This window comes from Cherax quadricarinatus, chromosome 10, assembly GCF_038502225.1.
Source record: "Cherax quadricarinatus isolate ZL_2023a chromosome 10, ASM3850222v1, whole genome shotgun sequence".
NCBI lineage: Eukaryota > Metazoa > Arthropoda > Malacostraca > Decapoda > Parastacidae > Cherax > Cherax quadricarinatus.
Window position 1 is genome coordinate 12,097,180 of NC_091301.1, and position 26,015 is coordinate 12,123,194.

The 26,015-nt window shown below is 38.3% G+C and overlaps 2 protein-coding genes across 7 annotated transcripts in view; one reads left to right on the forward strand and one right to left on the reverse strand.

Moving 5' to 3' along the window:
- Positions 1-5,426, forward strand: part of sd (TEA domain transcription factor 1 homolog scalloped) — a 469,086-nt gene extending 463,660 nt beyond the window's left edge. For 5 of the 6 annotated variants that reach the window (XM_053775571.2, XM_053775572.2, XM_053775573.2 and 2 more), the window contains 2 exons: positions 1,573-1,807; positions 2,007-5,426. In XM_053775571.2, coding sequence (XP_053631546.1) covers positions 1,573-1,807; positions 2,007-2,120 — 349 coding nt within the window. In that variant the 3' untranslated portion in view covers positions 2,121-5,426. Of the gene's footprint in view, positions 1-1,572; positions 1,808-2,006 lie in introns of those variants that run through there. The other variant, XM_053775577.2, reaches the window with a different exon arrangement.
- Positions 5,427-21,182: 15,756 nt separating this feature from the next.
- Positions 21,183-26,015, reverse strand: part of LOC128687947 (uncharacterized) — a 12,891-nt gene continuing 8,058 nt past the window's right edge. Inside the window, exons 3-6 of the mRNA XM_053775578.2 lie at positions 23,765-23,870; positions 23,010-23,194; positions 21,804-21,903; positions 21,183-21,517 (exon numbers count right to left, since the gene is read on the reverse strand). Of these exons, the coding sequence (XP_053631553.1) occupies positions 21,380-21,517; positions 21,804-21,903; positions 23,010-23,194; positions 23,765-23,870 (529 nt within the window). The 3' untranslated portion in view covers positions 21,183-21,379. The remainder of the gene's footprint in view (positions 21,518-21,803; positions 21,904-23,009; positions 23,195-23,764; positions 23,871-26,015) is intronic.

Sequence of the window (26,015 nt, forward strand, 5' to 3'; positions counted from 1 at the left end):
CAAGGTTGAGGGACTGATTACCTCATTCTCCTCCTGTTCTTCAAGTTTCTCCTACGTATGGACTGATGAAGCCACTGTGTGGCAAAACGTTTCCTCAAAGATACCCAAGAGTTGCACATGTGTCTAATTTATCAACATGTCGGTTCTCTGAACCATTCATCTACAAACTTGTCAGACACTGCAACTTCTTGGGATCTTAATACTTAGGAATTCTTCGCTTGCCTAATTCTTGGGCACGACCTACTTCCACATTGAACAAATGTGACACCACCTATGACTGCTGCACCTCTCCTGCCATATGGTTTATAAGCTGCTTCTCAGCTCATATGCCGTATTCCATTCAAGATTGATGGACTGAACACATCGACTCAAGGTTGAGGGACTGATTACCTCATTCTCCTCCTCTTCTTCAAGTTTCTCCTACGTATGGACTGATGAAGCCACTGTGTGGCGAAACATTTCCTCAATAAAGATACCCAAGAGTTGCACATGTGTCTAATTTATCAACAAAATAAAGTAAACACCTAAAAGGCACTCCAGAGACAAAGGCCATTCAATCCAGCATAAACCGAGTCCACAAATCTTGGCAAATACTAAATTCACTCATTACTTCGTATGCAGGAGTAAATATCATTCTTAGACTGAGTCTGTGCCAGACAATGCTAAATAAGAGTCCAAGACATTAAACATCAGTAAAGGTTAACACTACCTGAGCGAGTCAGTGTCAAGACACATCATTACTCCATTTAAGCACACAATTTGTCCACACAGGACAGATGCATCAAAAGACCCAGAACTTCCAACCCACTCCACAGAGACTATGCCCTGAAAGCAGACACAGTAAATTCATGCATGATCTAATGCTGACACCTTTCTTGAAAACTGTCAAACATGACATGGTGCTAGTACTGACACCTTTCTCTAAATCTGTCAGACATGACGTGGTGCAATATGTGTTTATGGAAGTGGAATTATTTTATTGATACTCTGGACAAAGTTCAGAGTGATGACACTTCCTCTTGGAGGCTATGTTCCACATTACAGTTAAAATGACTTAGAGTCCATCCAGCAGACAGGCTACAGACACAAGACAATCCTCAGAAATTTAGTCCCAAAAATGACAACACGTAAGGTGCTTGGATGCGAGGCTATGTTATGAAGACAGAGCAACCACTCGTGTTCTAACCCGTTGGCAACAAAACACCATTTGACTTCTCTTCATTAGGCAAATAACAGTATTGTAGTGTAAGGCAATGCCAGTCACTTTTTACCATGTTCAATGTCACAAATAAACCAATCATAAAATAGGAAAATGGTATATAATGAGAAAAATATGGGTTATTACAACAGATTGTCTAGGCATTGTCTTGGCTAAAAACAGTGACGGGTATCTTTTCTAAATGGCCACCCATATCTAACTCCTCTGCTCTCTGATTTATATCTTTCTTCCTGCCACACCTAATTGCTTCAATTTGAAGAATTTGTTTGTTATAAATACTTTTCATTTAGTTACTGCAGTGTGTTATGATTAAAGGTATATTTATTTAATAATACATTCTCTTTTTCCCACAGATACGAAAGTCCTGAGAATATGACAATCACTTGTTCCACAAAAGTGTGTTCATTTGGCAAACAAGTTGTAGAAAAAGTTGAAACAGAATATGCTCGGTTTGAGAATGGCCGATTTGTGTATCGCATCCACCGCTCGCCCATGTGTGAATATATGATAAACTTTATTCATAAACTTAAACACTTACCAGAGAAATACATGATGAATAGTGTGCTGGAGAACTTCACCATTTTACAGGTATGATATATATATACTTGGCTGTTGTAACCACAAGTTGGCCTGTATTCAGTAGAAACCACCACTTATTTTTTTCCTGTTTATATTGACATATTGATTATTACATGAAGCTCAATGTCATTTATTTAACATATCATTAATCATATTTTAAGTAGATAACAAGCAGAAGTCATCTAAATTAATTTTACTCCCTTCACAGGTAGTAACAAACCGGGACACTTTAGAAACACTATTGTGTGTGGCATATGTGTTTGAAGTATCTACGTCAGAGCATGGTGCGCAACATCACATTTACCGTCTAGTTAAAGACTAACAGTACGCCCCAGGACAGCTCATCTTTGCGTCATATCAGACGCTGAGCTGGCTTTTTGTGTAGCACTATGCTCCACAATGCAGGAAATGCCTTGCAAAGGATTACAGCTGTGCGCCTGTGTAACTCATCTGTTGCCTACAAGTGCTTGGTTACATTAAAAAATTCATCTTGGTCCTAGGCATCAGTCAAAAAGGAAGCTCACACTCCCAAGGTTGTACTGCAAGGTTTGGCAGCTTACCCCATACCAGTTAAAGTGTCCTATACAGAGATGTCCCAGCATATTGTGGCAGCTGTTCACCAGGCCAGTGGCAAAATTGACAGACAGCTACGAAGTCGAGTCAAGGACCACCATTAAAGGCACTTATGATAATGAAACTATGATACTCAAATACTGCAGATATTGCTTGCATGTGTTTTCTGCAATGTAACAGCATTAGTAGTTCAGTATTGGTTACTGGTGTATCATACAGAGATTTTGTGATCTGATATTCAGATATACAGCTCTGGATGTGCATAGCACTACTTTAAAAGGCATATGATACATTATATAGATACTTATATGAATCATTGAACTTTATTGAATATGATACAAGTGGTATTGATGGTTGCATAATAAAATGTACAGATATATATATACTTATAAGGGTGGCAGATAGTGTGTGTGTGGGGAGGAGTGAGTGTGATCTGCTCTGTGCCTCGTTGACAAACCATATACTGTATAGTGTGCTGGCTGCTGCCCATCCAGTTCATCAACATGCAAATACATTGTAATGCCTACTGTACTTAAAAACACACCTGCATTATCAAATCACGCAATGCATATTGTGACTATCCAAATGTGAACAAAGTGATTAAATATTTTTGTAATTTATACTCGGAGAAAATGAAATCTGTTTGCAAGTCCATGGTGAGGCAACATTATGACAGTGTCTTTCACATCTTAATATTGTATTATATATTACACTGTTTCTCTCCACTTTGTACAAACTATCATTGAAGGCTGTTACTGCCCAAATAAGCAGCTTCTAACGATTGTTCTACACATATCGCTTTACTTTTTCCCCCCAATCCTCTGTAGTTTAGGAATGTCAGTGTTTAAGAACTGTTGGATAGTCTAGATATCGATGGGGCAGGAAGGTCGCATGTTGTTTGCACACACCCTTAACCTTTAAATATGCAACATGCGTCCCTCTAGAGCCACCTGTATACCGGTAGATCATTATTATTATTATTATTATAATTATTATTTCTCTTTGCAAGTTGTTGATGTTGTTAGGGAATTTTTTGTGATCTCAGATGTTCTTATCCAAAGGCTTTAAAAGTCAGGAGGTGAAGTTTATGAATGGGAATAATTGTGTTGCAATTCACTGCGTTGCTGTTTTAGTGCCAAGACATGTATGTGGATACACTGAAGAACTTGTTTTGTGCAACATAACCATCATCAGTATGTTGTTATAGTCTTATTCTTTTATACAAATAAGTAAAGATTGCCATATTAAATGATAATTTGTGCTAATTCGTATCAGAGGCTTTTCTCATTTTGCACTCATTTGTGAGATATGGTCGCAAGCACACAAAGTGCCTTCATTGTTTAGCCATTCTATTCCTTGCAATCTGAGGAACAGTAAAATTAGAGTATAGTATATCTATTTGAAAACATGAAGAAAAATTATGTAGAATGTACAGTTTAAGTTATGACAGAATTTTTGCCCCATGGCCTATTGTTTCCAATTGTATAATGGCTTCTCCATAAGATGTATATCCTCAGAATGACAAGGAAAGGCAGCTTGACTATCCAGGCAACTACCTCTCCTGTCCGTCAAAACCCAATCAGACACAACACGTTTCCACACTATCCTGTGAGAGTGCGAAGCCTAATGACGCATTATCTTGGGATGGCCAACATCTTTGGCAAGTTTTTTTTTTTTTTTTTTTTTTTTAATTCTTCACTACTGACTTCATGTATCAAAACTAAAGGTGCTGTTTTTGATCACAATGTATGTGAATTCTCCATTATGTTTTAGTTTGCCATCATTATCAAGTTTTAATATAAACTTAAAAACATCCAGTATAGAGTGGGGAATTAAGCTCCTTATTCTGACATTACTGTAAGATGACCAACCCACCTTTAGAGTAGATAATCCAAGGCCAGGTCTTAAAGTATTATGAAGTTTTCAAAGTCCAGATTCTGACTGACTGCTTGTTGTCAGCTGTAAACGTACGAGACGTATGGAAAGTTTAGCAGGTGAAGAGTAGTCTAGTTAAGATTCTCAAAACTTCCATAATACTTTAAAACAGAGGTTCTAATGTGGCATTTTGTGGCATGCTGAGGCTTAAGCCAGAAACAACTCAGTATTAATGATGTGGTTTTGAAGTATAGAATACAGGATCGCATTTTTTCATATGTAGTCATTTTTTCTGTGAAGGAAATAAATTCTCAGTCCTTTTTAAAGGATCACCAATGTAAACTTCTGCTATAGGTAAATTCCGTTGTCAGGATGATGCAAGTGACATTTTCTTCTGTTTTTACATCACAGTTTTCCTTGGTTTTAATTCATGTGTTTGAAAGCTTATGTGTAGACAGAGATATTAATGTTACAGATACCATCCCTTAATGTTAGTGAGCAGTTGTTCAAATAACATGACAAAAGAGCCTCATGATTACTGTGATAAAGGAACATAGTGGATATAATATCCACCAAATGAAAAATTGCTGTTATTACATGCCACGGAGAGGTTATTGTATTTTAAATGCATTACATATATAGTTTGTTAATAATGTAACCAAGGATGCAAACAGAAAAAAAACTTTCATTACTTATTTAAATCAAGCACATCAAATTTCTTCCCATAAAGCAAAGGCCTTCAATCACCAATCACGACTGTAGAACTGACATGTCTCTGTTCAGTTCTTAGGGACGGAGTTTTAGGCAATGACGTAACTGAGTTGAGTCTGAGTTCCAGATATAAAAAAAAGTTTATATTTTAGTAAAACATTATAATGATATATTGACTTAGAACTGTCATAGACTATGTTATGCAAAATATTATTTGATGAAAGAGTTTAGGTTTTATTAGATAAATCCCTAAAGAGTACATATTTTAATTCACACTTTACTCAGACTGAAAGCAGTTAAGACTTTGTCTAAAGTTTGTCACTGAATATGACTTTGTTATAAACTGTGTTTCTTGACCATTTATAAGTTGACAGAATTATTGGCTGAAACAGTGTTTGCCCAACTGAATGTGGTAGACTGGATGAAATACCATTTTGTACAGTTGTATAAAATAGACATTTTTACGTGATTTTTTCCTTTTCCTTACCCAAATTGTTTCTTAAAGTTAGTTTGCCTATTTCACTCATTCCCGTCCATCTGAGGCAAACTCTTCCTTTATCCACTTCAAGAACATGTTATTGCTGCACCCATATATTTGATCTACAAGCTATAGATTAGATGAAAGAAAAAAGATGGGTGGTGTGTCGAGTCTGTGGAAAGAAAAGTTTATGGAGGAGGGGATGATGTTAACTTTGGGAACAGTTGCACAGCTGGGGTAAAAGAGGTCGAGCATCCAGCAGGCTTGTGTGATCATGTTTGATAGAAGTGAATGGAGGCAAGTGTTTTTTAAATGGACATGCTGTTAAGTGTGTAAGCAAAGTAAGATTTATGAAGGGATTAGGGGAAAATTAGGTAGCTGGACATTAGTCCAGGTGGTGGTTAGGGCAGTGCCTATACTCTGAAGGAGGAAGGGGGTTTGCAGCTGGAGGGTAATCTGAATTGTTTTCAGCACACTTCTGGAAAGTCATTGAATAAATGATGATGAATGTGCCTTCTTTAGGTCACCCTGCTTAGGTGTGAATGTTTTTCTTAGTATACAACATTCACTACATTCAGTTTACACAAGTTGCCTAATTTTACTCCTAGGTGGGCAAGGGTGTAAAAGAAACTTCCCTATTTATTTCTCTATACCAGAGAATGAAACCCAGGACCTTGTAATTGTAAATCAAATGCTCTTCCCTGTGAGCTAAATGGCACCCATTGATTAAAATTGTTCAAGTCTTTAAGGAGAGAGGAACTTGATACTGTACTAGTGAAGGGCTTCTGATCCAAGAAATCAGAGATACCCTCCCTTTTGTCAGGTCAAACCTGATTACCTCCCATTTCCCAAGCACTGCATGATTATGGATTTAGTTATTCCATGAATATAATACATGCTGAAGGCAAAAATAATAAGCATAGGCAATTTTAAGCACACAATGATGGCTAAGATGTAAAAAAAGACTGGTGATAGTCCAAACAGAAAACTACCCATAAAGTTGCAAATGGCTCTTAATCAGTGATGACAAAAAATTATCCTAATATGATTACAGGAAATTTTTTCTTATCTGTGATGATAGGAAAATGGTTCTAATCAGTGATGACAGGAAAATGGCTCTTTTCAATTGTAACAGGAAAATGGCTCTAATCAGAAGGTAAAAAAAAAAAAAGCCTCTTATCACAAGATTACATTAAGAAAATATCTATATAAACAGTGATGATGAGATATTATAATAAAGACTGGTAGCCTAAACAACCAGTGACTGAACTAGTGATAAATTGCCTGTTGTATCAACTGTAGCTTCAATTTTACACCCAAGGTAATCCTTGCCTCTTGCACACCCCAACCCTTCCACACCCCTACCCACAGTGCTGTATAATATGGAGATGGGTGACATTTAGCTCTGCATGCAGAAAGGCCATAGTTATGCAACATTTTGGGCAAGTTTAAGCAGTAATATTTGTTGATCTAGAAGTGTGTGTTGGGGCATACAGATGTCATAGGCACATTAAAAATACAGTACTGTATGTGGACTTACCCAGGATAATCCAATAAAGCTAGTTTGACTACATGTAGATAAAAAGGTTAAATGAAGTAATTTTTCCTACCTTAAATTATGATGTGGACAGTCAAACAAGAATATATGTAACTGAAAATATTATGTAAACTAATTTATCTTACTCTACCTTAAATTCTGGTTGTTGAAACACACTGACTTTGACATCAGCAGATGTCAAAGTCAGTGAGGAAGATGCTTGTAATTGGTGGGCACAGGTGTGTGGCTAGAAATGGTGGGGTACGGTGGATGGTTGTGGGTTGTGGACTGGGGCTGATCCAGCAGTTATACCATAGATGTTGTACTTGGTGCCTAAAGACACTACTTTCACATGTTTGTCTACATCCTGCAAGAGTTGAGGATAGCTGCAGAAATTATCATGAGTGAGAACCTCAAATGAAAGGAGTTTTTCTGACCAGGTACATATTAACCGAGGGAATAAAATAATGCTTGGACTATTCACTAAACAAAGCTTCACTCATCATCATTTGTTTGATCTTGCATGCTCATCAGCTGAAACAAGCACTAAACAATTATGGCAGTCATATTTTAATAAGGAAATACTTTTTTTTTTTTTTTTCCAATAAGTCGGCCGTCTCCCACCGAGGCAGGGTGACCCAAAAAAAAAAGAAAGAAAATACTTTCATCATCATTCAACACTTTCACCACACTCACACATTATCACTGTTTTTGCAGAGGTGGTCAGAATACAACAGTTTAGAAGCATATATGTATAAAGATACACAACATATCCCTCCAAACTGCCAATATCCCAAACCCCTCCTTTAAAGCGCAGGCATTGTACTTCCCATTTCCAGGACTCAAGTCCGATTATATGAAAATAACCGGTTTCCCTGAATCCCTTCACTAAATATTACCCTGCTCACACTCCAACAGATCGTCAGGTCCCAAGTACCATTCGTCTCCATTCACTCCTATCTAACATGCTCACGCACGCTTGCTGGAAGTCCAAGCCCCTCGCCCACAAAACCTCCTTTACCCCCTCTCTCCAACCCTTTCGAGGATGACCCCTACCCCGCCTTCCTTCCCCTATAGATTTATATGCTTTCCATGTCATTCTACTTTGATCCATTCTCTCTAAATGACCAAACCACCTCAACAACCCCTCTTCTGCCCTCTGACTAATACTTTTATTAACTCCACATCTTCTCCTAATTTCCACACTCCGAATTTTCTGCATAATATTTACACCACACATTGCCCTTAGACAGGACATCTCCACTGCCTCCAACCGTCTCCTCGCTGCTGCATTCACTGCCCAAGCTTCACATCCATATAAGAGTGTTGGTACTACTATACTTCCATACATTCCCTTCTTTGCCTCCATAGATAACGTTTTTTGACTCCACATATACCTCAACGCACCACTCACCTTTTTTCCCTCATCAATTCTATGATTAACCTCATCCTTCATAAATCCATCCGCCGACACGTCAACTCCCAAGTATCTGAAAACATTCACTCCTTCCATACTCCTCCTCCCCAATTTGATATCCAATTTTTCTTTATCTAAATCATTTGATACCCTCATCACCTTACTCTTTTCTATGTTCACTTTCAACTTTCTACCTTTACACACACTCCCAAACTCATCCACTAACCTTTGCAATTTTTCTTTAGAATCTCCCATAAGCACAGTATCATCAGCAAAAAGTAACTGTGTCAATTCCCATTTTGAATTTGATTCCCCATAATTTAATCCCACCCCTCTCCCGAACACCCTAGCATTTACTTCTTTTACAACCCCATCTATAAATATATTGAACAACCATGGTGACATTACACATTCCTGTCTAAGACCTACTTTTACCGGGAAGTAATCTCCCTCTCTAATACACACCCTAACCTGAGCCTCACTATCCTCATAAAAACTCTTTACAGCATTTAGTAACTTACCACCTATTCCATATACTTGCAACATCTGCCACATTGCTCCCCTATCCACTCTATCATATGCCTTTTCTAAATCCATAAATGCAATAAAAACTTCCCTACCTTTATCTAAATACTGTTCACATATATGCTTCAATGTAAACACTTGATCTACACATCCCCTACCCACTCTGAAACCTCCTTGCTTATCCGCAATCCTACATTCTGTCTTACCTCTAATTCTTTCAATTAAGGAAATACACTACCATAAAATTACATTCATAGGGAGGTGTTGAACCCATAAAAGTTATAAGCATATAGAGATTGGTAGGCAATCAGGTTCTAAAAAGTGAGAAGGTTACCAATTCTTCAGATCAAGAGCCCTTCAGCAACGAGGCATGGGAAAGCAGAGCAAATAAAAATATACATACTAAAAAACCAAGATAAAATGCATGATAAGTGATGCGTGAGAAAGAATAAAAAGGGTGTGAGAGTTAGTTACTCATGGGAACCTGCTCAGATGGTAAAGATGTGGCAGGGAGGGAAAGAACTGGCTGTTGCAGCAACAAATAATCAATATTAGTGGCTACAATTGTAGCACCAGCAGGAGAATCTTAAAAACCAATAGCTGCAACAACAGTAGAATTAACATCAACACAAACAGCAATACCAGTAGTAGCATCAACCCCTGCAGCTACAACATCAGCAGTCTACATCAATAGGGACATCAACACTTGTAGCTATAGCACCAGCAGGAGCATCAACGGAAGCACCTATGATACCAGCTGGAACATCAACACCAGTTGCTTCGACATTAGCAGCTACAGTACCAAAGAACATCAACGCCAGCAGCTTCTCCATAATACTAATAATAATATTCTTATTATTCTTATGGAGAAGATGCTGGTGTTGATGTTCTTTAGTACTGTAGCTGCTAGTGTTATAGCAGCTGGTGTTGTAGCGGTTGCTGCTGTTCCTGCTGGTGCTACAGCTACTACTGTTGATGCTCCTACTGATGTAGACTGCTGGTGTTGTAGCTGCAGGGGAAGTGGAACAGAATGCTTCCTCCATGAGCCATGCGTGTTTACGAGGTGACTAAAATGCCAGAAGCAAGGGGCTAGTAATCCCTTCTTCTGTATATATTACTAAATTTAAAAAGAGAAACTTTCGTTTTTTTTCTTTTGGGCCACCTTGCCTTGGTGGGATACATCTGGTTTGCTGAAATAATAATAATAATAATAATGATAATCTAAAGGGTGGACCTACTGATGGAGTTCTTACTGGAGGGCACACATTTGGATGTATTGATAGGCCTTCCCTGAAGCAGCTGTCATTGCAAGATGAACCATTTAGAGATGGTAACCATGGAAATGGAGCAGCCAGGTTTAATGCCAGATACTGATGCATGACCCAGCTTGCCTATTGTGGAAATTTGAAGGTTTTTATAAGAAGGAAGTCAGGGCATCTATTTGAAAAAGGCAAAATATGAAATATTTATCACATGTTGGTAGACAGCAACCACCCAGGGAAGTACTACTGTCCTGCCAGATGACTGTGAAACAAAAACCTGTAACTGTTTTGCATGATGGTAGGATTGCTGGTTTCTTTTTCTGTCTCATAAACACGCTAGATAACAGGGATATCTTGCTACTCCTACTTACACTTTGGTCACACTTCACAGACACGCACATGCATATATATATACATACATCTAGGTTTTTCTCCTTTTTCTAAATAGCTCTTGTTCTTCTTTATTTCTTCTATTGTCCATGGGGAAGTGGAAAAGAATCTTTCCTCCGTAAGCCATGCGTGTCGTATGAGGCGACTAAAATGCCGGGAGCAATGGGCTAGTAACCCCTTCTCCTGTATACATTTACTAAAAAAGAGAAGAAGAAAAACTTTATAAAACTGGGATGCTTAAATGTGCGTGGATGTAGTGCGGATGACAAGAAACAGATGATTGCTGATGTTATGAACGAAAAGAAGTTGGATGTCCTGGCCCTAAGCGAAACAAAGCTGAAGGGGGTAGGAGAGTTTCAGTGGGGGGAAATAAATGGGATTAAATCTGGAGTATCTGAGAGAGTTAGAGCAAAGGAAGGGGTAGCAGTAATGTTAAATGATCAGTTATGGAAGGAGAAAAGAGAATATGAATGTGTAAATTCAAGAATTATGTGGATTAAAGTAAAGGTTGGATGCGAGAAGTGGGTCATAATAAGCGTGTATGCACCTGGAGAAGAGATGAATGCAGAGGAGAGAGAGAGATTTTGGGAGATGTTAAGTGAATGTATAGGAGCCTTTGAACCAAGTGAGAGAGTAATTGTGGTAGGGGACCTGAATGCTAAAGTAGGAGAAACTTTTAGAGAGGGTGTGGTAGGTAAGTTTGGGGTGCCAGGTGTAAATGATAATGGGAGCCCTTTGATTGAACTTTGTATAGAAAGGGGTTTAGTTATAGGTAATACATATTTTAAGAAAAAGAGGATAAATAAGTATACAAGATATGATGTAGGGCGAAATGACAGTAGTTTGTTGGATTATGTATTGGTAGATAAAAGACTGTTGAGTAGACTTCAGGATGTACATGTTTATAGAGGGGCCACAGATATATCAGATCACTTTCTAGTTGTAGCTACACTGAGAGTAAAAGGTAGATGGGATACAAGGAGAATAGAAGCATCAGGGAAGAGAGAGGTGAAGGTTTATAAACTAAAAGAGGAGGCAGTTAGGGTAAGATATAAACAGCTATTGGAGGATAGATGGGCTAATGAGAGCATAGGCAATGGGGTCGAAGAGGTATGGGGTAGGTTTAAAAATGTAGTGTTAGAGTGTTCAGCAGAAGGTTGTGGTTACAGGAAAGTCGGTGCAGGAGGGAAGAGGAGCGATTGGTGGAATGATGATGTAAAGAGAGTAGTAAGGGAGAAAAAGTTAGCATATGAGAAGTTTTTACAAAGTAGAAGTGATGCAAGGAGGGAAGAGTATATGGAGAAAAAGAGAGAGGTTAAGAGAGTGGTGAAGCAATGTAAAAAGAGAGCAAATGAGAGAGTGGGTGAGATGTTATCAACAAATTTTGTTGAAAATAAGAAAAAGTTTTGGAGTGAGATTAACAAGTTAAGAAAGCCTAGAGAACAAATGGATTTGTCAGTTAAAAATAGGAGAGGAGAGTTATTAAATGGAGAGTTAGAGGTATTGGGAAGATGGAGGGAATATTTTAAGGAATTGTTAAATGTTGATGAAGATAGGGAAGCTGTGATTTCGTGTATAGGGCAAGGAGGAATAACATCTTGTAGGAGTGAGGAAGAGCCAGTTGTGAGTGTGGGGGAAGTTCGTGAGGCAGTAGGTAAAATGAAACGGGGTAAGGCAGCCGGGATTGATGGGATAAAGATTGAAATGTTAAAAGCAGGTGGGGATATAGTTTTGGAGTGGTTGGTGCAATTATTTAATAAATGTATGGAAGAGGGTAAGGTACCTAGGGATTGGCAGAGAGCATGCATAGTTCCTTTGTATAAAGGCAAAGGGGATAAAAGAGAGTGCAAAAATTATAGGGGGATAAGTCTGTTGAGTATGTGTATTGTGTATGGTAGAGTTATAATTGAAAGAATTAAGAGTAAGACGGAGAATAGGATAGCAGATGAACAAGGAGGCTTTAGGAAAGGTAGGGGGTGTGTGGACCAGGTGTTTACAGTGAAACATATAAGTGAACAGTATTTAGATAAGGCTAAAGAGGCCTTTGTGGCATTTATGGATTTGGAAAAGGCATATGACAGGGTGGATAGGGGGGCAATGTGGCAGATGTTGCAAGTGTATGGTGTAGGAGGTAGGTTACTGAAAGCAGTGAAGAGTTTTTACGAGGATAGTGAGGCTCAAGTTAGAGTATGTAGGAAAGAGGGAAATTTTTTCCCAGTAAAAGTAGGCCTTAGACAGGGATGTGTGATGTCACCGTGGTTGTTTAATATATTTATAGATGGGGTTGTAAGAGAAGTAAATGCGAGGGTCTTGGCAAGAGGCGTGGAGTTAAAAGATAAAGAATCACACACAAAGTGGGAGTTGTCACAGCTGCTCTTTGCTGATGACACTGTGCTCTTGGGAGATTCTGAAGAGAAGTTGCAGAGATTGGTGGATGAATTTGGTAGGGTGTGCAAAAGAAGAAAATTAAAAGTGAATACAGGAAAGAGTAAGGTTATGAGGATAACAAAAAGATTAGGTGATGAAAGATTGAATATCAGATTGGAGGGAGAGAGTATGGAGGAGGTGAACGTATTCAGATATTTGGGAGTGGACGTGTCAGCGGATGGGTCTATGAAAGATGAGGTGAATCATAGAATTGATGAGGGAAAAAGAGTGAGTGGTGCACTTAGGAGTCTGTGGAGACAAAGAACTTTGTCCTTGGAGGCAAAGAGGGGAATGTATGAGAGTATAGTTTTACCAACGCTCTTATATGGGTGTGAAGCGTGGGTGATGAATGTTGCAGCGAGGAGAAGGCTGGAGGCAGTGGAGATGTCATGTCTGAGGGCAATGTGTGGTGTGAATATAATGCAGAGAATTCGTAGTTTGGAAGTTAGGAGGAGGTGCGGGATTACCAAAACTGTTGTCCACAGGGCTGAGGAAGGGTTGTTGAGGTGGTTCGGACATGTAGAGAGAATGGAGCGAAACAGAATGACTTCAAGAGTGTATCAGTCTGTAGTGGAAGGAAGGCGGGGTAGGGGTCGGCCTAGGAAAGGTTGGAGGGAGGGGGTAAAGGAGGTTTTGTGTGCGAGGGGCTTGGACTTCCAGCAGGCATGCGTGAGCGTGTTTGATAGGAGTGAATGGAGACAAATGGTTTTTAATACTTGACGTGCTGTTGGAGTGTGAGCAAAGTAACATTTATGAAGGGATTCAGGGAAACCAGCAGGCCGGACTTGAGTCCTGGAGATGGGAAGTACAGTGCCTGCACTCTGAAGGAGGGGTGTTAATATTGCAGTTTAAAAACTGTAGTGTAGAACACCCTTCTGGCAAGACAGTGATGGAGTGAATGATGGTGAAAGTTTTTCTTTTTCAGGCCACCCTGCCTTGGTGGGAATCGGCCAGTGTGATAATAAAAATAATAAAAATCACTGAAGGATGGATATGTTTATGCATATGAATGGTGGGTGTTCAGCAATCAATGTCTGAGTTTACTGTTTTGTATGCAAGCTATTTGGCTCTGCCAGTAGTCCATTTACATCTGCAGACTTCAATGACTAGAAGCATACCATCAGAAAATTTGATGCTAGTATAGATCGGCCATCACTAATCCGACATCACTGAAACCTGTAGTGTGCCGGATTAGTGAGTTTGCTGGATTACAGAGTGGTTAGGTTAGAATACACTTAATTACCCTATCAATAGAGACTCTTTCTGTTACATCTTCATTTTCATCACTGCTTTCTCCTCCACTGGCTTGCTGCTGTGGATTTACAACCATCCACACAATTCCTGAGCCAGTATAATGATGAAATTTGAGTCAGTATAATGATGAAATTTGAAATTATGCTAGCTGAAATTAGTGCCGGATTACTGATGGAATTGGATAACTGATTACAGGATTAGTGATGGCCAACCTGTAATTTTCAAATCATATCAGTGGAGTGCCCAATGCAGCTTAGTATGAAAAAATAGGAGGCTGCATTGACCAGCAATTCAGAATAAAAATGATGAGCTGGCAAACTACTGGCAATATGAAGTGAAGTGCTTAGTTAGTGCCATAATATTTCATGTAGAATGACTGCTGACTTTCAGATTTTTTTTATTAACACATCGGCCATTTCCCACCAAGGCAGTGAGACCTGAAAAAGAAGAAACACTTTCATCATCATTTATTCCATCACTGTCTTGCCAGAGGCACACCTACACTGCAGTTAAAAAACTGCAACATGTCAACACCCTTTCTTCACTTCAGATATAATGATCAAATGTTTGGTTTTAAACAGTGAAAGCTATCTTCATCTGTTGAAACATATCAGGGATAATTACTTTAATTATGGGAAAATGTCAGACTTGTAGGGGGTCATACACCACAAAGGAAATGGGAGGCAAATTAAGTTTGATATAAGTACAGGGTTGATTAAATTTCTTGGATCAAGAGCCCTTTACCTTGGCATCTTTCCCTTGAAGGTAATACTGTATTTTGCAGATTGCGAATTCTGAGCACAGTAAATGTGTGTCAAGAGATAATCTGATTATAGGAAAACTCTGGATGGCTTTAAAAGGTACAGTCATGATGCACATTTGTGTGTGCACACACGTGTGCCAGCTGAGCATGTTGCTGGAAATTTCTCTTTACTTTGGGGAAATAATTTCAGAAAATGGTTAGTGTACTGAGTAAGTGTTTAATGCTGACAAGACGGCTATGTTGAAAGTGTATACCATTATGTGCTTACATTAGCACATATGAAAAAATTCACCTGGTTTCAATTCAGGTAAGAAATGCTTCAGGAACTGGTGATTTAGTGTAAGTCCAGAGTAATTTACTGTGCAGAGAACCTGTGTGCCTGTTATTTAGTGGTCTAACAAAGCATCATGTTATCCTAATACAGAGGAAGTCTTCTGCAACTTCTTTGCTGAACGACTGTTGCGGATGACCTACTTTCACTAGTGGGGCATGCTACCCTATGACATTATCTTCAGCTGCTACACCTCACTTCTGCTCCTGTATATAAGGTTTGGCTGTATGCCTCTCGTATAGGCTGAAGGACTGACCACCTATCAAAGTTGAGAGATTGATCACCTCAAAATTACCTCTACTGTTTCTAGTGTTATATTTGCCTGCATTCAACTGAAGAAGCCAACTACGCTTGTGAAATATTTTGGCAATAAAGATATTCAAGTTTTGTGTGCGTCTTTTTCATCAACTTGTCACTATTGTATACTATCAATATACAACATATCATCAGTATACAATACACCATCAGTATATACCAGTATTGTATACTATCAATATGATGGATTAGTTTGTGGAATGGTTTAAGCATAACTTTATTCATGCAGTCAAGATGTACCTGGCCAGAAAGAACCTTGCATTCAAGGTTCTCCTTACTCCTGATAATTCCTGTAGTCATCCTGCAATCCTTCAGTCTGTGGACCCAAGATGTGAATTTGGTGTTTTTGTCACCCAGTACGATATCTTTGATATTGCCATTCAATTGAAAAGTTAAGACATACATGAAAAAATTTATAGCAGCAATGGATGACAGATCTGAGATAGGACTGCCATGTTCTGGCATAAATATAACAATGCAGATGAATTTCTGCACATAAAAGTGTCTAGGTTAGTTCTGGCAAGGACTGTGAGAGGAGGGTTATGAAAATATGCAATCATAATTGACCAAATATGTGGACTAATATACTATGCCTCTACCTTTGATACACCTTTGAAGAGTTTCGAGTTTCACTACTCTCCCCTTAAATCAGGGATAAGCACAGACAGCACTACTGACCACTACTCCACCTTCCTCTTAACAAACATTAATAAACAACCAGTGGAATACAACAAGGTCTCTTTTAGACTCCATAATGAGGCATCAATAAATAACTTCAAAACAGAGCTAGGTACAGTTGACTGGCCTACAGAATTCTCCAGTGCCAATGGTATTGATGATTGGATAGACATATTTCTTTACAAATTACTTAGATTATATAACAAACACTGTCCCATAAAAACGAAACAGATTACGAATAAATGGCTAGCTTGCCCACAGCTAACTAACAGCATATTAAGATCCATTGATAAGAAACATCAATATGAAAAGCAATACAGACAGGGATTAATAAACAAAGATATTATTAAACACTACACATCAGTCTAAGCAATTGTACTACTCTAATAGATTCACCAAAACAAGGGGAGATATTAAAAAGACCTGGAAGACACACACTCAGATTCTGGGCACCCACAAACTGAAAAAACTAGGGATACTGTCTTAACTAAACTTAATGAAACACAACTACAGCCTATTGATACATTTAACAAGATAAATGACTTTTTCTCAACCATAGGATCAAATCTCGCAAGTAAAATCCCAGGTACCAATGCCCGAGTAAGTGATTACTCAGATGGGAATTTCCCAACCTCCTTCTATCCTGCACCAAATGAGCCCACAGAAGTCGCCACAATTATTAAGTCGCTTAAAAATAAATCAGGAAATCTGGCTCAAGTCCCGCCGTTATTGTACAGACAAGCAGCTCATGTTCTTTCACCCACTATTTCATTACTCTTTAACAAATCACTAGAAACCAGCACTTCCTGACACTACTCAAGATAGCAAGAATTACATCAATACACAAAGGTGGTGACCCCACAGATGCAAACAACCACAGGCCAATATCGAACTTACCATTGCTATCCAAAATCTTTGAGAAACTTGTGCACAAGAGATTATACTCCTTTAAACAGCACAAAACATTTTCAACTCCTGCCAATTTGACTTCAGGAAAAGCAAAAGCACAAACGACGCAATTGTAAAAATGCTAGACCTGCTTTACACAGTAGTACTTGGAAAAAATTAATATCCATTAGGACTCTCGGCATAAGGAAAGCTTTTGATACAGTAGACCACAGCATCCTACTCCACAAACTTGATCATTAGGGTATAAGAGGCCATGCACTTACATATTTCAAATCCTACCTTACTAACAGACATCAATACATCTCTAGTAAGGAGACAACCTCATCAACAAGACCACTGGATACTGGAGTACCATAGAGAAGTGTCGTTGGTCCCCTGCTCTTCCTCTTATACGTCAATGATCTTCTTAATGTATCACAACACCTTAAACCTATTCTCTATGCTGACGACATGACTTATGTCATCTCCCACCCTAATCTTGCCTCACTCAACACCATTGTTAACGAAGAACTAGTAAAAATATCGACCTGGATGACTGCCAATAAATTTATACTTAATATTGACAAAACCTACATTATGTTTGGGAGTAGAACAGGTGATGCCCAGCTGAGGATAAATTCCTGAGTCTGCACCTTGCCAGCAACCTGAAATTCAACACATAACAAAAAAAGTATCCAAAACAGTTGGGATCCTCTCCAAGATATGTTACTATGTACCACAATCAGCCCTACTCACCCTATACTATTCACTCATCTATCCCTACCTCACCTATGCTATTTGTGCCTGGGGATCAACAGCAGCAACCCACCTAAAGCCAATAATAACCTAAGAAAAAGCTGCAGTAAGAGATATCACACAATCCAATGCTAGACAACACCCTCCCCCACCCCTCATCTCTTCAAAGACCTAAACTTACTCACTGTACAAAACATTCACACCTACTACTGTGCAAACTACATTTACAGCACCATAAATTCTAATATTAACAATGAACTAAAACACCTTAATAGTTACAACAGGACCCACAGACAGACACAATACTAGACACAAAAATCTCTATGACATTCCTCGTGTCTGGCTAAATCTCCACAAAAACTCAATGTACATAAAAGAGCCTAAAATCTGGAACTCCCTGCCTGAAAACTCTAGAACTGCAGACTCGACCACCATTTTCAAAACTACTGTTAAAAAACATCTTATCTCCCTAACACACCTCATCATCAGCTAACTATGTGAAAAACCACCTATTCTCCTTTTAGTACAGTATCATGAAAACATCCAAAACAAAATAGACTTACTCTCGTTATCTGTAATTCTCCCTAATTTACACTTACACTCACCCAAATGACTGTAAACATAAAATTCCTAATATAGCTATTGTCTAATAAATCTTAAGTTAGTCCTAAGTTTCCCTGAAATACTCTCCCAACACAGGAGCTTTTATAGAAACATCATATTGTGCTGAGATAAAACCATTCCCACTACTAAATTTACTAATTGTAATATTGTTATATGTTTTGTACTACCTCACTTATTATCAATCTAATTAATGTTAATCACTTCAGTTACCTAACTTTTATATCAGTATGCAATAATATACGTATATTATAGTGTACTGCTCATTAACCTGTGTCAATACGTATAGAGTAAAAATTAGGATTAGTCTGCCCGAAATGCCTAGGCATGCTAGTGGCCTTCTTTGTAATTGATATTTTATAATATGTAAACTACACATTGTAAGCTTTGCAAGGAGATAAACCTTTTCATTTTCATGCATGAAGACATAAATGAACCATTAGAAGATAATGACAAGGAAAAAACTGCAAAAGAAATGCTAGAGAAGCTCAAATCCCTCAACCCTCTTCACATACTTCTATGTCAACAAGCAACCAAATTAGAGTTGTAAAGAACATAACCCTACTTTTCCTACATGCTCTTTCACTTCATGTAATGTGATTCTATGCTAATTATGTTCCTGAAAAATCAATTCTTATCACATTAAAATTGAGGGTTTTGTTTTATCAGCATTTGCATGTAAACAAAAAATCATTATCTGGCATTTATCTCAACCAATGCTGGCTGAGTTGATTAAAAAGTCTAATAGAGTATATTTGCTAATACATTATGGTAAACTTAGGATCTAAGAACATGTAATAGTCGCACATCACCTGAGTTCTACACTGGCATCATACAAATGTAGTAATCTCAAATATGCCCAGTAATACTTGACATTACTTATACTGTACATGTGCAAATTTTACCATAGACTGGGCAACTGATTTTTGCAAGAAAAATTATGGGTATAATGTTTATTAAACATAACTAACAGTTCACATTTTAAAATTGAAATTCAACCAGCCATATTATAAACAACAATTATAGGGTTACAGTGCTACACCTGCAAGATCAGTGGTACCAGCAGGAATATTAATAACAACAGCTACAGCATGAGTAGGAACAGCATTACACTAGCACCTATAGCACCAGAAGGACAACTGCTACAGTACCAGTAGAACAATATTAATTCCAGCAAGAAAATTATTATTACATTCAGAGGGAAGTACTAAACCCATAAGGATCATACAGTACCTGAAGAATGGGAGCCAATCAGGATAGATTAAAGGAAGAGAAGAGTGCAGTAGTTTCAATTCATTGGATTAAGAGTCTTTCACTGGCTTCAAGGCATCCCATTGGAAGGGACCAGTAAAAACTACACCAGAAGTGGCTTCATCAACACCAGCAAGTACAGTGGACCCCCGGTTAACGATATTTTTTCACTCCAGAAGTATGTTCAGGTGCCAGTACTGACCGAATTTGTTCCCATAAGAAATATTGTGAAGCAGATTAGTCCATTTCAGACCCCCAAACATACACGTACAAACGCACTTACATAAATACACTTACATAATTGGTCGCATTCGGAGGTAATCGTTATGCGGGGGTCCACTGTACACTGTAAAGTGTACTAAGAAGTGAAGTGGAAAAAGGAAATGGAAGGCAAACCAGATTGTGGAAGTAACAATTTAAACTGCCAAGAGGCAAAATTACACATAAGAAATATGGAATCAATAAAATGAGAGACAAAAGGGAATGAATTAGCAATGAATGTGTAAGAATAAAGTAAACTGACTGGCAATTTAATAACATAACATCAAAGGCCAAAGCTGACTTAAGTTACTACACAGCCAAATAAAAGATGACAGTAAAGATTATTATAAACAAAAAGAAGTGCTAAACCTTCAAGGATCATACAGCTATGACTGTAAAGAACCAAGTAGGAAAGCTGAAGGAAGGAAGGAAGGAAGGAAGGAAGGACTTTGTCTGAGGATGACAGAGAAGTATAATAGAGCTTAGCTTAGATCAGGGGAGTTAGAACAGACCAACTGGACCTACAAAACTACACAATAAAAACTGAGATGAAACCACAAAAGTAGTTTGATAAAACAAAAACAATGGGACCAGACAACATATCCTCATGGGCACTGATAAAAGCAGATCCACTGTACAACCCATCAGTGAAAGTCTTCAATCTCTCCAGATCTGGCAGCTGCCAGAAAACTCAAAATGCAAATATTCTTCTCATATATATAAGGGAGACACACTTGAAGCACTGAATCGTAGGCCAATAATTTTTACATAGATATTATGAAAAGTTTTGGAGAGGAGTGAAAGGAAATAGTACCAAAACATTATTATTATAATAAGAAGAAACACTAAACTTACTAGGGTCATACAGAGGTACCAAAACAAATTGACCATTCTGGTAAAGAACACCTGATGGGAGGTTCCTTGATGCCCATCAGATCCAAGTAATTGGACCTGGCCTCTCTTTCCCTGGATCAAACCTGATAGCCTTCCACCCCCATTGGCACTGCACGATCTTTATGGGTTTAGCACTCTCCCATAAATGTAATAATGCATGGAACAGAAATTATGATATACCTTTGATAATTTCTTTATTACATTCATTTTATTCATACACAAGATAAGATAAAAATCAAGATTATAACATTCTGTTTTATATAAAGGTAAAAGATTTATAATACTGTAGTTTTGAAGATAAACCAAGCTCTTCCCTAACAAGTGAGGTGTTCCCTTCAAACTTTATCTCTAGGCTAAAAGAAAAAGAAGAATGATTAGAGGTCAATGTGTCCCCAGGCACCATTCTTTAGTCGGCCATCCACTTTCAGCTTGCTAGTAGTGACCACCACCTTGCTCCAGCAGCCTTTCTGCACTGAGTAGATGCTGTTGTCACTAATGTTCAGTGCTGACATCTGTGGAAATGGATGTTAAAATACTGTCAAGTTTTAAGCAGAGGATGTAATTCTCTCGTGCTTGATGCTACAGAATGCCAGCTAGACTCGGAAACAACTTCAAGAAATGAGATGGTCTTCTTACACTCAATCAACATTAAACACAACTCCTGCATCTACTATCTCAATTAATTGCCCTTTCACTTTTTTTCGTGTGAAATGCACAACTATATGCATATGCTAAACAACTTGGCAACTACAGGAGCCTACACAGCACTACAGAGAGACTGAGACGGGGAAAGCTTACATCTGGGAAGATGCCGAAGTCAAGGACAGAGCCATCAGCACCTGTGTCGTGGTCCGTGTTAGGGAAGACACAAAGGCTCTCACCCAAAAAGTTCTCGCGACTGTCAGAGAAACAGAGATACAAGTTAGAGTATTTTCAAGATAAGATACATATTCATACAGTAATTCAACAAATTACAGTACTATATGAATATGTCTGAAGATGATGCAATAAATTGAGCAAATGGTGTAGTAAAGAAAATTTTCATGAAAAATTCATGCGTTACATTACATCTAAACTTGACACTACTCCCATTCATTAATACCACTAAGGACTAGTAACATCATGCCCAATTTCTCATAATTTGCCATGCTAGATATGAATAGGGACATTACTATTTCCAGTAAAGGAATCTGGAGAGGTACAATATATGGAAGTTGATAAAACAATCTCATCACAGCCAAATCTGAAGAGGAAGAGGGTCTTCCAGTGGTTATACTATGTAAATAAAAAATTATGAAGCTGACACAAGGAATACTATTATAGGGATTAAAATGTTATTGACTGGTGGTATACCTTAAATGACCAATACGCAGTCAATAAGATTTAAACTCAGTAAACCAACCAGCCAACAAGAGTGAAATTTACATTAGGTAACAGTTAAGTTTTTGGCAATGTTAGTCTCAAACCACTGGGTCCAGCACAGCTCAGCCATGTCTACAACAGTGGCAATGGCTACACCACCTTCATGTGTCCTTAGATGTGTTCTACATTCTACAATAGTGCCAACAGCACTATTATGAATTATGATGAAAGGCTGAAAGCACTAAAGATACCCACTCTGGCTGATAAGAGGAAATATGAGAACCATATACAGCAACATAAAAGGACATGAGACTAAATAATGATGATGTTTTGTACAGTACCAGCAACAAGGATAGGAAGAGGTCACAGTTATAAACTGACTAAAAAGTGAAGCTGAAGGGATACTAGGAAATTTTGCTCACAGAATGGTAAATTATTGGAATGAATTACAAGAGAATGCAGTAAATGCTACAATCACTGTTAGGTTAAAAAAATGACATGATGAAATTATGGAAGACAGGACTCCACGAGCATAACTCTGCTCCTGTACCTAGGTAATTACTGTAAGACCTCCACAGGCACCACTTAAGAACTACACCAGATAATTTTTTCCTGATGAATAAACTAACATGTTCAAGTCACCTGTAGATGGTCCAGGGGCTGACACCAGTGAGGATGAGGGAGGAGACCTTTCCTGCCAGGTTCTCAAAGGTGGCACTATCATAGTTACCATAGTACTCACTCCCTGAGAAGGCTGTCCCCTCATACACGGTCCAAGAGTCCTCATTTACGTAGTAGGGGCTCCCGGCAAAGCGCAGGGATGAGCACTGGAAAGAGAGAGAGATACAAGTGGAGCCTTATACTTGTGATGGTGAGATTGGCTCACAATCAAAAGGACCTCAATTTAATCCTGAGAAGGGCGAGATATGGGCAAGTCTCCTAACACCTACTGCCCCTATTCACCTAGCAGTAAATACAAATTTTAGGAGTTTGTCTGAAGTTGTGGGTTGCATTCTAGGAAAGGACCATAGGATCCTGATGGAAATAAGCCACATTGTTTTTTTTATCTAACTGCACAATTGCTTCTCACCAATTCATTGGCTTATTCATTACTCTGGCTTCTTACTTCGCACTCCAATGTCATTCTAAAGTATTTCATCATTCTAACTCACTTGTTAATACAACTATTTTCTAATAATTCTCATCCATTCTGCTGTTGGTTTTCATCATGTTCTTTCTCCCTATTCTGACTCCATCACTAGTCTCTAATCCAACCTCATTCTCTTCCTCTCATGTCATCACTGTTCCACATTCTCTATCATTTTAAATGACCTTTGCATAACTTTCACTCCATCAGCATCTCTTATTCTCCCCATCATTGCATCATTGTAACTTACCATATCTATGTAGTCGCTGGGAAAATTGACAGCGATGTCAATGCCATGAACCCAGTATACCCTGCCTGACTGCAGGTTGTAGTCGGTGTTCTCGTAATACATCCACCTGATAGTTTTAGCCATTAGTAAGGTAGGTTTATTAGTTAAGCACAACTGTGTGAGCAATGCGAGATTACCCCATTCAATATGAGTTACAGATGGTGTGAATGACTGCAGTGTGTGACTACCATACTCTATACAAGTACGTATTATTTGTTGGGAACACCCATAATGCTGGTTATGTTGATCTATACGAGTTATTTGGAGTAATACCTGCAGTGTGCAGCCACCCTATTCTATAAAATATTTTAGTTTCATAGTGGGAACAAAACTTAACTATGTTTCCATGTCATATTCCATCACACAGGATGGATTTTTGTTTACAAGTAATGAAATTTGTCAGTTTAATTAAGCCAGGAGATTTCAGTAGGGCAATAAAGACATCATCAAGTATTACACTTTGGGCTCAGCAGCTACAGCAATTTCTTTTTCCAAGAGAACCAGAGTTACTATTACAGTATACTTGGGAACTGCCATCTGTAGGGTTAGTGTGTATCTGAGTGGAGAGAACTTTGTGCCAGCACTTAGTATGGTCCAATAGATTATGCTGAATGCTGTGTAAAAGGTATGGAAGGCTATTCTTAAGTGTGCAAAAGAAATGAACAAAAAAAGGGGCAGCCCCTTTGATAACAAAACTAGGTAACTATGAACAAATAATGATGAAGATTACAATGATTGAAAGGATGAAAAAATTGAAATATGAAGACTAATTGCTATATATCTATTCCTCCTTTCCCATAATGAGAAGGCGGCCCAGCAAAACAAAAAACAAACAACTTTATAGAGTGGAGTACAGTATACAGTTGACATCTGGGTAAATGACATAAATAAACCACCTTACAGAAAGCCTTCTGTTATGAAGAGCATTTTGGGTAGCCTTAAAATAACTTATAATTACCAGACAATGAGATAAAAGTTTATTAGAATGCTAATGTTTGTCATATTTGACATTTAAATACTGTAATAATTTGGTGAATGACATCTTGAGATTAATATATGTATACTAAAACAGACTGGTGAGTGTGAACATCAGTAGGAATGTACTATTTGCAAAGACATAAATAAATAAATTTGGATTAAAAGGACTGCAAATGATACATCAGGCTTAAAGATAAGAATTGTTTGGATGTTTAATTAACCAGAAGTGTTAGTCACCCTGGATAACCCAATAAAGTCAGTGCGTCATCAAATTCCTTCAATCTTGTCCACCAGGTGCAACTTGCAACAGTTGCCTAACACCCAGGTACCTATTTACTGCTAGGTGAACAGGGGCAGCAGGTGCAAGGAAACACCCAACGTTTCCACCCATGCCGGGGACTCTACCACGGACACTCGCTATGCAAGGCAAGTGCGCTATCAACCAAGCCACGGAAGATTGTCCAAGTAGGATTTAAACATTTAAGAGGTGCTTGTGACAAGTTTTGAAACAGGAGGCTAAAATGAAAAATTTCTGCATCATATGGAAAGGAGTTCAAGATTTCAAGCCTTTTATTAGAATGGAGTTTCTGAAGAGGTAGCGTCAAACATACAGTTTATTAAAGAAATTCTTATTTTGTATTGTCTGTGTTCTGTGTCAGCTCCCCAGGGGTAATATGACATACTAGAGCTGCTAACAAGATGGGAATCTGCTATTACTAAATATTGCTCCTCGGCAAACTATGGCATTATTGTTTTTTATTTTCCATCTATTACTAAATATTGCTCCTCGGCAAACTATGGCATTATTGTTTTTTATTTTCCATCTATTACTAAATATTGCTCCTCGGCAAACTATGGCATTATTGTTTTTTATTTTCCATAAGTTACATCTGTCTAAACCACTTAATATATTTTTTTACTTGTGCAAATTGTTATCTTGGGAGATATTTGCCCTGATGCTGAAATGTAGCGTCATGGCAAACCGTAATGGATTATTATTATTATTATAATCAAGAGGGAAGCGCTAAACCCGGAGGATTATACAGCGCCTGGGAGGGGGGATGTGGAAGGCATTCAGGCTTAATTCGGGGAACTGGAGCACAGATCCAATTCCCTAAATCAAGAGCCCCTCACCAACATCAAGGAACCTTCCTTGAGGGGTAACCGTAATGGAGCATGTTAGTAAATAACAAAAAGGCACAATACCGTGACTGGAACGATACACAAATAACCC